Source organism: Scardinius erythrophthalmus (genome assembly GCF_964197995.2).
Source record: "Scardinius erythrophthalmus genome assembly, chromosome: 20".
Classification (NCBI taxonomy): domain Eukaryota; kingdom Metazoa; phylum Chordata; class Actinopteri; order Cypriniformes; family Leuciscidae; genus Scardinius; species Scardinius erythrophthalmus.
Genome location: NC_138240.1, coordinates 13,253,475 through 13,267,742, shown reverse-complemented (window position 1 = coordinate 13,267,742; position 14,268 = coordinate 13,253,475). Strand labels below are relative to the sequence as shown.

Below are 14,268 nucleotides of genomic sequence, written 5' to 3'. Positions count from 1 at the left end.
AGGGATGAAAAGTCCCAAAGCAATGTATTTGTACTCTTTATTGGAAGACTTTGGTTTTATAATAAAATAAATAAATAAATAAATAAATAAATAAATAAATAAATAAAAACCTACTTTTCTTTCTTTCTTTCTTTCTTTCTCTTAACTCACTTATTGTTGTGTATAATGTGATGGGACATTTGATTGTAATTTCAGTCTTTGTTAATCTCACAATTATGACTGCCTTTCTGTTATTGTTCAACAGGTACATGAAAAAAAAACACTTTTACTTGCTTTTCAGGTACTTTTTGGAAATTTGATTGCTGTTACTGTCACTCTCATATGAAGATACAATATATGGTGTAGAAGATGTGTTTATTATTGCATATTGTAATTATTGTTATATTATATTATTTTATATTAATATAACAATATTGTTGTTATATATATATATAATTGCATATTTATTCATGAATGTAGCAATGCACGACCCCAATCATAGTATTAAGTAATACATTAAAGGTTTAAAAATGTATTTTACATTATTTATATTTATAAATAAAAACAAAGTTTAAATATAATTTTCTTTATAAAACGTTCTTTCTTCAGCCTTTTATTTCTATACAGCCTACATAAAGAGGATGGGGTAATTCTCACACTCGTCGTCCATCATATTTTCATATTTTTTTTCAGTCACTCTTTTTTTCATTTTGTTATTTTAATTTTAAGAAGACTACTCTCAGTCACATCAAATGTTCATAAACATTTATTTTACACCAGCAAATAAATGTTTTTATCTTTTAGTCATACAATAACCATGCTACAAAATAAAGGTCTACTATTATTATTTTTAATAATTCAGTGTATGTACAAGAGACCTTCACTGTAGAACTATGAGTAGCATAGTTTTAGAGTCAAATTCATTTAACATACCATTTGAAACAAGGACAATTCATTATGAACATGACAAAATAAGATCATAAATAAAATAAAAAAAATGCATAAAATTACCATTTCACTTTTATTACACTAAATATTTTCTCTTCTTTCTGAAGACATAATATGCAACATTTCTTGACAATTTTACTCCAGTATGTTTTATTTTTTTTTTCTCCTTTAAGCAAGGTTCATTCAACTTAAAATTCAACATTTTAATGAATAAGCCATACTGTTTATACAAGTGTAGTTCTGATACAGATAAATGCACAGGAAAAAAGACCACTGAGGCTAACATCCATTAAAAACCATCTAGAGCATTGGAACGAGGGAATGGGAAACAGAGTAAGAGAGAGAGGAGAAAGAGAGCAGATAGTGATCGAAGATAGCATTGTACTTAATAACGAAATGTAAACAATTCAATGAAAAATCATTGGCCTTTTAAGAGTGTGAATAAACATGGCTGGTGACATTTGTATTAGGTTCAAGTTAGAGCTGATAAGAAAAAAATGAGAACAGACAGATGACAAACACAATTCAAACCTGCCCATGTAAGCAGGCAGCGAGGGATGTTTGAGTAAAAAGCACGAGTTAATATGGCATTGATGGTCATCTTAAGGTTTGAAATTGCAAATTCAGAAAATCGGGTTTGGTATAAGGAGGTTATTAAAGCACTTTCAGATAAACTGTCTCAAAGCCTTTCAGCTGTTGGTGACATGGCCACACACCATCTAATTCACAATTTTACTGAAAATACAAAGAGTAAACGTAACCAAGAGCAACACAATGAAGGTTCAAAATCCTATCACAAAACTAGGCCATATGAAACAAAAATAGTTTAATGGTTTAGTTTAATAGTTTAATTAACTAATGCCACATCTATGAGACTGCTCAAAGGGGAATCTATCTATCAAATAAACGCTAAAGTGTTTATAAGTATCAAACCTTAGCAGCTCAATTAATCTTCAAGTCATCTAAAGGCTGGAAAACACTACACGACTTTTGCAGTCCTGGATATGTTGTTGACGCTAGTTGCCAAAAGTCAGGGCTAGTCCGAAGATTTGAGTTGACAGAAAATCATGTAGTGTGTATGATGGTCACAGTCTCCGATTTTTTAACTTCAAAGTTTGATTCCATGCAGTCGGAGGATATCAAACATGTTTGATACTTCAAAATGATTTTTTAACACGTATTGTTTTCAATTGTCAAGCGTCTCCTAGCAACAAGGCACGCGTTTCTACGTCAGTTTGTTGTGACTGGAACGACTTGAAGGTCTGGTAGTGTGTGATCATCAGTTGTTTAGTGATGCCCAGTTTTTCCTCTGTAACGATTTACAAAGTCGGCAAGTGTATGATGTCTAGTGTTTTAAAATACCGATTTTAAAAGTTGTGTTGTGTATTCCAGGCTTAAGACTGCAAGTTTGTTCAATCTATTCAACTTCGTAGTAGTTTCGAAAAAAACTCACGTAGTCTTGCATTTGCTTTATTGTGAACTCTGCCCTCACAAAGAGGAAGAATTTTGCACAAAGAAAAAAGCCTGTTTTTAGGACAATTAAGATTTTAAGAATTATTTTCATGATAACTAAGTATATTTCTCTCCATCCTTAATACTGAGGAGAAAAATCCCATGATTATTGATTCAATTATAAAAAATTACATATTTATTATTTTACCACCTCTAATTACTTATGCTAATTTATTTAAAAATGCCCAGACAAAATCATTTTCATTACTGTTCTAAATCTGGACGCATTAGAGAAATGTCCTAAAAGCAGGCTTTATATTATTTGTGTAAAATATATAAATTGCCCTTTCAAGCTTTGAGATTGAGCTTTGCGCATGTATCCAGATGCTAGTAGGTGTTAAAAAGAGTTTTGCCACTTCAATAAATAATCTGAGAAACAAAGAAACCGCACAGAAATGAATGACTGCAAAAAATTCTCTCACAATATACAGTATATCTTGGCATAGGGAGTCTCAAGTGACCACAAGAGGCCAGAACCACAGACACAAACAATAGTTATCTTAACTATATGCGCAAACAACTAAAATATAAAAATGGCCAAAATATACATATATTGTACATACACATGATGTGTGTAGATTGTATATCTATACAAAAATGTCATCGGTTTAGGTTTCCACCTTACGTACACACTCAAGATATGACACTACGGGAGTTTATGTCAGTTTGCATTCGCGTTTCCCTTTTGATGAGAGAAAATGGACACAACTGGGCCAAATTGAGCTTAACACTAAGACCAAAGCTGAGTGCCCACATCAATGAACAACCTACAAACTACACAGAGATGACAGTTAAATCCATTCCACATATAGAGAAGAGTCCTAATTTTGGCTCAGCTTTTTGCAAATAGTCCACACAGAGTTACAACACAGAAACACAAACACCCAGATGTAAATGAGCAAAATACTAAGAAGAAATGGCATGTTATCAATTGCATCATTTGGATCTCTCTCTCTCTCTCAAAAAAAAAGTATAGCTGTGATGAAACGGAAAAAAAAACAGAGCGAAGCAATCCAAAGAACCCAATTAGTGTAGAATGTCATTAACTCATGACACAAAGCAGATAAAATGACCTACAGGGACACGAAAGATTCAAACTCTGGGTAAACCAGGAGGACTGGAGAGGTATGCGAAGAGAATATTCGAGATTTTAAGAGTGAAATATATTCCTGCTGTTTTCTCAGTGCAGCCGCACTAGTCTTCGAACACCTATGGCAAGTTCACGGAGTCAACTTTAAACCACACTCAAGTACTTATAATTGGGAACAAACATTTCATGTCAATAAATATACCCAAAAACTGCGAAAAATTCATTTAACAAAGTCAAGGAACAGTGCATGCCACAGGACGACGAGCAAATCTGGCTGGAGGAGCGAGGGAACGAGTGGAAGGCAAGATCGGAGGTCAAAGGCAACAAAGAGATCAGGGTAAACGACGGGATCTTTTTTATCTTTTTTTCTTAAGCTCGTTTTTTTTAAGGTGAGGCGGATGTGTGCCACTCTTGTGTGGGTGATGGAAGTGGTGCGTGAATAAGGGACAGGATAGGCTAAAGAATTCAGCTCCATCGCTGGCTTTCCTCCCTCTCGAAAACAGGCTTTTTTTTTGTTGTAGTTGAAGGATACTTTCCATTCATTTTTTCCCCTCGGCTAGATGGCACAGAGTGGCGAGAGACAAGCCACGGGGTGGAGGTGACGAGGGTGAGGCTTTTAGTTGAAGCCGGTGTCAGTGTGGTAAGTAGAATGGTAACCGTCGGACGTTAGCTGGGTGGTTTCTGTGGCAGACGAGGGCTGCAGCACGATAGGCTCACCTCCACCTGCCTCTGTGGAAACATTTCAAAAGGGAAAAAATGGTTTAAACACAAAGAGTCTTCAGGACAATAGGAATAGCTGTTTACATGCTGCATGTTACGGGGGTATAACACACATGAGCAAACCTAACCTCTCTCATCGGACTGCAGTTGGGCCTCTAAGTCCTCAGGGGAGACATAGAACTCCTGTTCCTGTCCTTCGGGTGGCCGTGGTTTACACTTCCCACAGCAGCAGTTACAACAACAGCACAGGCAACAGCAGAAGTAGCAGCCTGTGGCCAGGCCGCAGAAAACAAACAGAGCCTGTAGGGGGAGACAGAGAGCAACACAATAAATTAGAGTGAATTGCACTACCATGATAGCCTGGGTTTCCCCATACTGCCTTGCTCGCAGCGCGATTTTATTCACGCTGCTAGGCAGTCTGGACACTATGGACCAAATTTTCCCCTGAAAAAGGGAACCAATCACAGAACGGGGAGGGAGCAGCAAGACGATGACGACACCGAAGCAGTTTGTTTATATCTATGGATCCAACATGGCATCAGACTCGACGTTACCTTCTACCCTCATGTTTATCTTGCACAAATGGTAATATTCGCTAAACGCCATCGTGTACAAATAAATCTTTGACCCATCGTCTTTTTCCTCGTCGAATTTCTGTCACTCTACATACGTCATCTGGTATAATTGAAGCGATTGGCTATGAGCTACATACAGGCGCATTTGATAGACATTCATAGCGCCCAATAAACGGCTCTGGGCATTCGTAAACCACGCCTCAAATACGAGAAAATGAACACGTGGTTCCCAGACCAAGTCTCAAATGAGACTTGGTCTGACGTTAGCCAGGCTACTACCATGAAAGAATTTGATACTTTTATTTAGCAAGGATGCATTAAATTGACCAAAAACGACAGTAAAGACATTTATTTCTAAAAGATTTTAGAAATAAAGATTTCTATGTCAAATAAATGCTGTTCTGTTTAACTTTTTATTCATTGAAGAATGCTGAAAAAAAAGCTGTCATCACAGGAATAAATTGCATTTTAAAATATATTAAAATGACAGCTATTTTCAATTTTAATAGTGTTTTACATTATAAATAATGTTTGTACAGTATTTTATATAAAATGAATGCATCCTTAGAGAGAATGTTCACACAGAATGCGTTTTTCCATTCCACTGCGCCACTTTTCCATTGTTTTTCAATGTAAACACGAGCTAGACGGACATCTTTGACCGATGCGCTCACGTCTTTTGCAGCGTCTCGCGCATGACACAGCATTCAAAAAATGCGGCACTCAAGTTAAAAGAAGTTCAACTTATTAAAAAACGCACCTCTAGACCTTCTGTGTGAACCAGCCCTTAGTGAGCATAAGAGACTTCTTTCAGAAACATTAGAAAAATCTAACTGACCCCAAACTTTTGAAGGTTAATGTCTGTTTCTTTACTGCACTGCTGATGATGATGTCATTATATGTTTTTATTGAAATGCCACTCGGAGTCTTACCTTGGCCCACCAGCTGGACAGAACGAAGTAAGTGTTGACGTTCTCTTCTCCAAACTGTTCAGCCACATAAAGTCCCAGAGAGCCGTACTTGTCGTAGATGTTTCTCTTTGTTGGGTCGTTAAGGATGGCATGGGCATTGTTTATCTCTTTAAACTTATCGGATGCCTCAGGGTTATCAGGATTCTTGTCAGGGTGATATTTCAATGCCAGTTTTCTTTAAAAGATAAAAAAAAAAAAAAAAAAAAAAAAGACGACAAACTACATTAAATGCATTCAGATTTCGGTATTTGGACATAATGAAAAAAATATACATTTTATTTGTATCAATATAACAGACTTCAATGTAGCTCAACAGACCTGACATTAATTTTAATATGTGTGTATATATATATAAAACCTAATTTGTTATCTTGTTTAATTCAACATCTATTAAAAAAATTAATTAATAATATTAATAAATAATAATAATTAATAATAAATAAATAAATAAATAAATAAATAAATGAGAACAACTTCATTTATTGCTTTGTCCCTTATAAGTGAAGCAATGTAAAGTTAATAGTTAACTTTTACACAGTAGTTTATCATCTTTTTTTTTCTTCTGTGTTATAAATTGCTATTGAGAATCATGAAATATCATTGCTGCACAATACAGTGATAGCAATGCTGTGATATTTCTGGTATAGGTTAATGTACCATGAGATTCTCACACTGTGATATCTCTTTAAAAAACACTTTTTTTATATAGTCGTAAAGTAAGCTAAAACTGTGCGTGGGAAACAGTCCCTGAATGCACTTAGTTTTATTGAGCTGCAGGGTTCCACATTGCTGTGTGTTGCATTTAGCCGATGAACATCTGATGAAAACCACGGCCAGTAAAAGTGAACAAAAGCAGAACAGAAGGGGGATGCTGAGGAAGGGCCGGAGCTTTTCACACTCACCTGTATGACTTCTTGATGTCATCGACAGTGGCCACTTTGTCGACACCCAGAACATGATAGAGTGATTCTCCAGAGGTGGAGAGAGTGCGCTGCCTCTGCTGGTCAGCCATGGTGTATCAGGTCCTCAACAATCTGAACACACACAAACACACTTTGCTGGATGATATTACAACAAACTCTTAAAAGGACACTGACCTAATTCCAAAAGACCTTCATCATAATCATTGCCATGAATCAAAAAATAATTAAGGATCCTTGTGATTTGCTTAGGCCATCTACTGATTTTTTCTTGCACTCTCTCTCTCTCTCTTCATCAGGCTTTTTTTTTTTTTTTAGTCAGTCACCATAAATTTACTTAAGTTCCCTTTATTTATTATACAATCCATATTCTAGTGTGAGTAATTTACCATTCAGTGTGACATGCAATATGTTTCATGTAGTTTGGTCAATCTGGGGTCTAACTGAAATCAAATGGCATGGCATATATAGACAAAACCCTCCCTTCACTACAAAAAGTCCCTTGTTCCTAGTATTAGAGAGCGGTTCTGCATTAAACAAGATGGTGTTGTCAAATCACAGTAGTGATAGTAGATTAGGCTGCTTCAACCACTAACATGTCTACTCTTCTACACAGATATTGCCTTTTCACATTAGGCAACATGTCAGAAAACACTAAATCTGGAAAATCAGTGGCAATTAAGATTACTTTTAACCTTATGTCATATTATCGAATATATTTAATATGTAACATATATATCTAAAAGTATTATTGTAAATTAACTATATTTTCTATATATTATATAGAAAAAAATAATAATAAAAAATAATAATATATATATATATATTTTTTCTTTTTTTTCTATATATTATACATAATATATATAATATATATATATATATATATATATATATATATATATATATATATATATATATATATATATATATATATATATTAGGGCTGTCAAAAGATTAATCGCGATTAATCACATCCAAAATAAAAGTTTGTGTTTAAATAATGTATGTGTGTACTCTGTATAATTATTTTGTATATATAAATACACACACATGCTTGTATATATATTTAAGAAAAATTTGTAATTTATATATAAAAAAATGATATTTATATATAATATAAATTATATATAAATATATACAATATATGTATGCAAATATTTCTTAAATATATACATGCATGTGTGTGTATTTATATATACAAAATAATTATACAGAGTACACACACATATTATGTAAACACAAACTTTTATTTTGGATGCGATTAATCCCGATTAATCTTTTGACAGCCCTAATATATATATATATATTGAAGATGAAGATGATAAGATGAAGGCTTAGGTGTGCCGTTGCTTGTCACCTGTTTTTAAAATCTAAGTAAAGAAAGAATAAAGGCTTTTTATATTTTTCTAAAAACTAATTACTCGAGTGCCTAGGATTGTTTTTTCTTATGTATCAGAAAGTTTATCAATACACATTTGAGTAATTCTGAGAATGCTGATGAAAAATGAAAAAAAAAAAATCAAATTGGCTCTAAACATTCATGCACAAAATTATTCTACCCCCAAAAGTCTAATTATTTACAACTTCCAATAAATGCTGCCTGTAAGTGCTTAGAAGCTTCTGTCACCTCTCTACTACAATCTTGGTCCATTCCTCGATAGAAAAAGTTTCCAGATCATTGATAACCTTTGGTTTTCACGTTACCACTGCTTTCTTCAAATTCCAGCAAATATTTTCAATGGGATTTAAATCTGAAGACTGTACAGGCCAGGCCAATCAAGAACATTCTACGACTGATGCCTGAACCAAGCTTCAGTAGATTTGCATGTATACTTTGGGATGACTGTCCAGCAGGAAAGTCCATTGATCATCAAGCTTCAGTCTCTGCACCAAAGGCATCACCATCTTTGCCAAAATGGCTTGATACTTAAAAGAATTCATGATGTCCTTCATAAAGTCAAGATTTCCACTTCCTGCAACAGCAAAGCACCCCCATAACAAGACTGGAGCACCTTCACGTTTGGCCATGAAGATGGTGTTCTTTTTTCACCAGACATACCGCTGATCCATGGGTCCAAAAAGTCCCAGTTTGGTCACATGACTCCATAAAAGTCTATCATAATTCATTTTAGGAATTCAAGTCAGCCTTTTGTGTTTTTCTTCTCTATAGCTTCATGCATGGGCTAAATGTATGTGTAACAGCACACGCTAATTCAGTTGTGTTATAGATTTTTCAACGGCTTAATTGTGTTTTAACACAATTTTGTACCATACCATACTAATAAGTGACTTAAAAACAACAGCGGTGAATAGGGGTTGAATAATTATGATATAGCTTATGGGGTCAGCCCTATGTTCCCACAGCCCTATGTTCCCACAGCACTATGTTCCCACATTTCTAAGATTTTTTTTTTTTTTTTTTTACGATTTGTCTAAACCCCAGTTACGGGTAGGTTTAAGGGTGGGGTCAGGGGTAGGCCATTTGTGGGAACATAGGGCTGTGGGAACATAGGCATGATCCCAGCTTTATCGGGGAAAAAAATCCTATAACTCAAAAGCATTTCATTATATATTGACATTATCACTTTTAATTTGCCACTAAACATTTATAGATGCTCTTTTTTCTAACACTATCTTTAGAAAAGCTTACATTTGTAAATTATTAGACTCACTGCTGGGGGTGGGATTGAATAATTTTGATTGCAACTGTATATATATATATAAATTATTTTGCTTGATATGTGTGCATGTAAACTGGCATAATATTAATTTGCTGTAACACTGAAAATAATAACGAAAATAGATTTTTGATGTCTCAAAGTTGGAATACTCTCAAACAGACCACACATACTGGAGTGAGGTTCTCTTTCATAACAGACATTTGTGTAAACATGAGTCAGACTGCAACTGAATTTGACAGATCTATGATTTGAGAAGAAAATATTGAATTATATTAATATTCCAAGTTGTTCCCACTTCCAAGTGCTTTGTTGTTTAAATAAAACCACCCAACAAAATCTCAGACGTCTGTTTAATAACCCTTGGAGTTGCTAAATATGTACTGATTATAAACGTGCCTTTAAAACCTCAGAGGACAGAAAAAACGCATTATCAGATGAACAGCCTGCAGAGAGAACATTTCCAATATTCTCCAGATCATAGTTTGAGGTTTCAACACTAAAACCACTCAAGATAATTGGTAGTTTAAATGGATTTCAAATCAATACTTCAACTTAGAGTAAAATACAGAGCAGCTGGATCTTTTAAAGACGGCATAAAGGTTTAACAGGGGCCAAACAACAAAGAACTTCATGCTGCTTGTTTTTGTATGATGTCAATAGCATGATGTTCAGGCTATTGGCACAAGAACAGATAACACAAGAACAATATCACAAAGATGTTTCTAATGACAACTTTAGCTCAATTGCACACAAATACAGTGATTTTGAACTAATCCTATTCCTGACCTTCACTACTGTAATGCTGACATAACTAGCCCTCTCTACTAGTGATCAGAAGTATTACTCATGATTCACTAGCTGACTCACACTTTTCCTGTCAGCTGATTCTCTCATGTTGGTCCCGAGAAAGAGAAACTGATACCACAGGATTTCACAGGGTTCAGTTTCCAGCAGATGTCATATTCACAACCCAGCAGAGTGATGACAGATTTTCATAAGTGTTGCCCTGTGAATCAGTCAAATCCATATTTTCATGTGTAGACTGTAGATTTCAGGCTTACTATGGTGAACTAAAGCACATGAAACACAAAGACTGACATGGTTTCATGCCGGTGGGAGAATAAAGCAAGCGTAAATCTGTCTCTCCGTGTGATTGCTTGTCTCATCACATCTGGAAAGGCCTGGGTTTGTGTCCAATCAATCTTGAGCTTTCCTCAGCTGACTGTAGTATCTCAGATAGTTTACTCAGCACTGCCAGACCCCAAAAATTGAGACAAGCGTTCAGAGCTCCCGAGTGGGACGACTCCTCACGAGAACACATTTGTGCACATTGTTGTAAGTCAGATTAGTTAGAAATCAAAGATAAAAGTCTGCAAAGATTTCTAATGAATAGGCCTATCATATAGTTGTATGCAAATAAGGTACCTTATATTCATACAATGCTCATTGTAGGTTGTGTCTAATACAGATGTTAATGATAAGCATCTCATCAAATTATGATAAAATTACATAGTGAGAAACAAAAGTTATGTGTCATAGATGCACATTTTCCAGAAGCATCATGAGGTTTCAGGAGCTGAAGTAAGGGCCTGGCTACATTCAGCATCGTCCACTGAAACTTTCAGGCAGACCCACCCATGATTCCTAACAATGGTGTAGGATAGTGGTTTATCCTTGCACGTCTTCTTTTTCATGTGCTTTCATAATCTTTAATCAAAATAACTTCTCCTCCCTCTTGCAATCACACCTCTTCTCTGATGATGTATTTACTGGTGCGAGGGCGGGACAACCTGTCACTCACATGACATCACAGCAAAAGCAAACCCACAACTATCTAAATATCCAATCAATTCCCAATGGACAAAATCAAGTGCCGCCCTACATTTGAACTCATTCGAGAAGCCGTTTCACTGGGCTATTCAACACAATAGAGTAGTAAAGACTATGGTGCAGGTATGATATCACTTTATAGGCCAAAATGCAGAAGTGCGTTAGTTAGCATTTTAGCACTTACGGTTCCATCGTCCCGAAGTCAATTGTTTTTTTGAATGTGGTTTTGGTTAAATGGCTGAAATAAGGACTGTAGTTAACACAAGCTCAAGACACTTTCATGTTTTATTCTACGCCATAAAATATCAATATTACCCCACTCGTGATTTTTTTTAAGCTGTTACGTGTCATGAAAAAAGCAGTTGCTAACAAGTGGCTAAATGGGACTACACTTGAGATTAAACGTCATCACGCCGAAAAGGTAAGCTCAGTCCGCTTTTACAGCCTCATTATGCTCATAATTGTGCTCTTATAAACTATTCTAACTCAAACGTGCAGGGAAAATGTTTTTAGATAAAAAAAACTGAAAGAGTTGTTGGAAGCTTAGTGGTGGTGACATTGAATTCGTGGGACCGTGGTGTAGTTCGTTTATAGCCTACCTTTAGCTTTTTACTTCTGGCGACTGCATTTAGGCTTCAAAAATCATAAAAGTTGTGTTCATCTGTGATAATTATCTTGATTGACAAAACGTGAAAGTATCAAACTTTTGTTGATCACAGAGCTTGTTTTTAGCAATAATCCAAAAGCCTATGGGAAAATCGTATTGGGGTGTTCCTCGAGAGAATCAGTGTGATGCTAACTGCAGGTTGGCCTACAAAGTGACGTCATACCTGCACCACGCAATTAAAGTCCACATGAAATCAAAATTGACCATATTTACTTTGTTTGCCTAAATTGATCGTTTTGTGGTGAACAATTCATCCATGCAAGTCAATTCACACAAAAAAATTTTTTGGCTTCGTAATCTTTAATCAAAATCTGAAAATGTCCCTCCCCTCTGCATTGGAGGACCTTCCCTGATGACGTATGTTTGACGGCTTGGTTTGGGAAACGCTTAACCACTCCCCTCAAACCGTTAGTCTGCTATGAGCAGAGATGGAGAGGAGGAGCGCTAGAGTTAAACCCTGCCCTCTGTTGAATATTCCTTTTCACTGGGAAATACGTCATGAGAAAAGTCGTTTGCAACTTCCAGTTCACGCGGACTTTAACTTTTCATTTCATGCCGACTTTAAAGTCCCCGTGAACCGGAAGTTGCAAACGACTTTTCTCCAGTGTTATGACGTATTTCCCAGTGAAACGGAATATTGAACAGAGGGCAGGGTTTTACTCTAGCGCTCCTCCTCTCCATCTCTGCTCATAGCAGACTAACGGTTTGAGGGGAGTGGTTACGCGTTGCCCAAACCAATTCCTCAAACCTACGTCATCGGAGAAGGTCCTCCAATGCAGAGGGGAGGGGCATTTTCAGATTTTGATTAAAGATTACCATGGTAAAAAAATTTTTTTTTAAATATTTTCTTGCACGGATTAATTGTTCACCACAAGACTAGTAATATGCGCTAACAAAGTAAATAGGGTCAATTTTGATTTCATGGGGACTTTAACAGAAAACCGGAACTGTGTGCTGTGCACTGAAGGCTCGTGATACTTACATCTGAATCTTATAACTGGTTGTTCAGATGAAAATGTGTAGGCCTAGTTAAGTAGTATTTTATAAAATAATTAAATGTATCAATTAATTATGTTACCACTATTTTTTTTTTTTTTTTTTTTTTTTTTTTTTTACAATTTCAATTAGGGCTAATTATTCGACAACATAAACTCCGCATCCAAAAGTCTTTGAAACGTCATTGAAATGGGCGCACATACCCTTTGAAGGATTTACAAGTTATTTCAGGTTTAATAAGTTTAAAAATCTGTTATTTTTAAAGTCAAGTTTTATTTACTGTTCACATTTGAAACTATTTTATCATTTAGCAATATATATTAAATGCGATGCGAACTGCATTTCTGTTTCCCCCCCAGAAGTACTTAAAGAAAGGTTAATAAGGAATCGTAATCGAAATCAGAATCGCAGCACGATTCCCATTCCTGCCGTTTCCAGATCCACACGTAACTGCGCTAGTCGGTCTGCGTGAAAGAAATGTCGCACTACTGTCCGCGTCACGGAATCTCAATTCAAATATGATGTCAACATGAGAAAATACACAAATGATTCATTCATTCACAATATAAAGATGAGGGGCGATTTACTGATGTGAATCTAAGCAACAATCGGCAATGAGATCATTTTTATGCTCTACAAAATGCTGAAAATCTACTGTGTTAATAGATTACTGAAATGGATTACTTAAACACATTGGAAATGATTTACAGTTAATCTCAGACTTGATTCTTCATCACCAGGAAGGGCCCCGGTGATTTGTTTGCTTTGCGCTCCAGCATCCATATTATCTGGCCTGTTAGCTCGCGCTCCCGTTAGACCACATAAGACCAATTCACCCAAACCCACTGATAAATCAAGGAAGCAGGCAAAATGTGTTTTTTCTTAAGGCGTAACGAGGTTTAAACGCATGCATCGCTTACCGCTTCGTCGGCCCCGGCGTCGTGATTTAATTTCAGTGCGTTTAAGAAACCGATGTTAAATTTGTGGTTGCATCCCCGGGAACCGCGCGATCACGTAAGTGTACCAGATGCAGCAGATCTCGCTCGGCTCCGCCCACCCGTGACATCACCACAACGACGTGCGCATGGTGCGCATCTCCTACCGTTTCATTAGATGAAAGGGGTCTTACACTGTCATGGAGAGGAGAGGGTATGGCTTAAAAGTCAAAACAGTAACCCTGATATTTCCTAATGTAATGTGTGTTTACGTATGAATACAGATAACTATTTTTTTGTACTGTTTGTAATGATCCTACTTGTGATTTTCATGAATCATTCGGTTTATTTGTCCTCTGTCGCCACCTTCTGTTGAATGAGAGAACTTGCATAGAATCATTTGTACACTAGTGCTCGTTGATCACGGATCAGAAACACTTAAGC

At 36.0% G+C, this 14,268-nt stretch overlaps 1 protein-coding gene across 1 annotated transcript; it reads right to left on the bottom strand.

Annotated features, from left to right (window-relative positions):
- Positions 1-816: 816 nt before the first annotated feature.
- On the bottom strand, positions 817-14,197 carry dnajc5aa (DnaJ (Hsp40) homolog, subfamily C, member 5aa). The gene is made up of 5 exons (XM_081349917.1): positions 13,810-14,197; positions 6,698-6,829; positions 5,757-5,970; positions 4,378-4,549; positions 817-4,258 (listed from the first exon to the last, which is right to left on the bottom strand). Exons 2-5 carry the CDS (start codon positions 6,805-6,807, stop codon positions 4,146-4,148), a joined length of 609 nt encoding a protein of 202 aa, XP_081206043.1. The 5' UTR covers positions 6,808-6,829; positions 13,810-14,197; the 3' UTR covers positions 817-4,145.
- Between the last annotated feature and the right edge of the window lie 71 nt (positions 14,198-14,268).

What these genes read in the sequence shown, in the direction of transcription:
- dnajc5aa (XM_081349917.1), bottom strand. Translation starts at nt 6,807, where the DNA reads ATGGCTGACCAGCAGAGGCAGCGCACTCTCTCCACCTCTGGAGAATCA. An exon ending in TGTCCAGCTGGTGGGCCAAG is followed by an intron (nt 4,550 to 5,756) that starts GTAAGACTCCGA and finishes CTCCCCCTACAG; the next exon opens with GCTCTGTTTGTTTTCTGCGG. An exon ending in ACTGCAGTCCGATGAGAGAG is followed by an intron (nt 4,259 to 4,377) that starts GTTAGGTTTGCT and finishes ATGTTTCCACAG; the next exon opens with AGGCAGGTGGAGGTGAGCCT.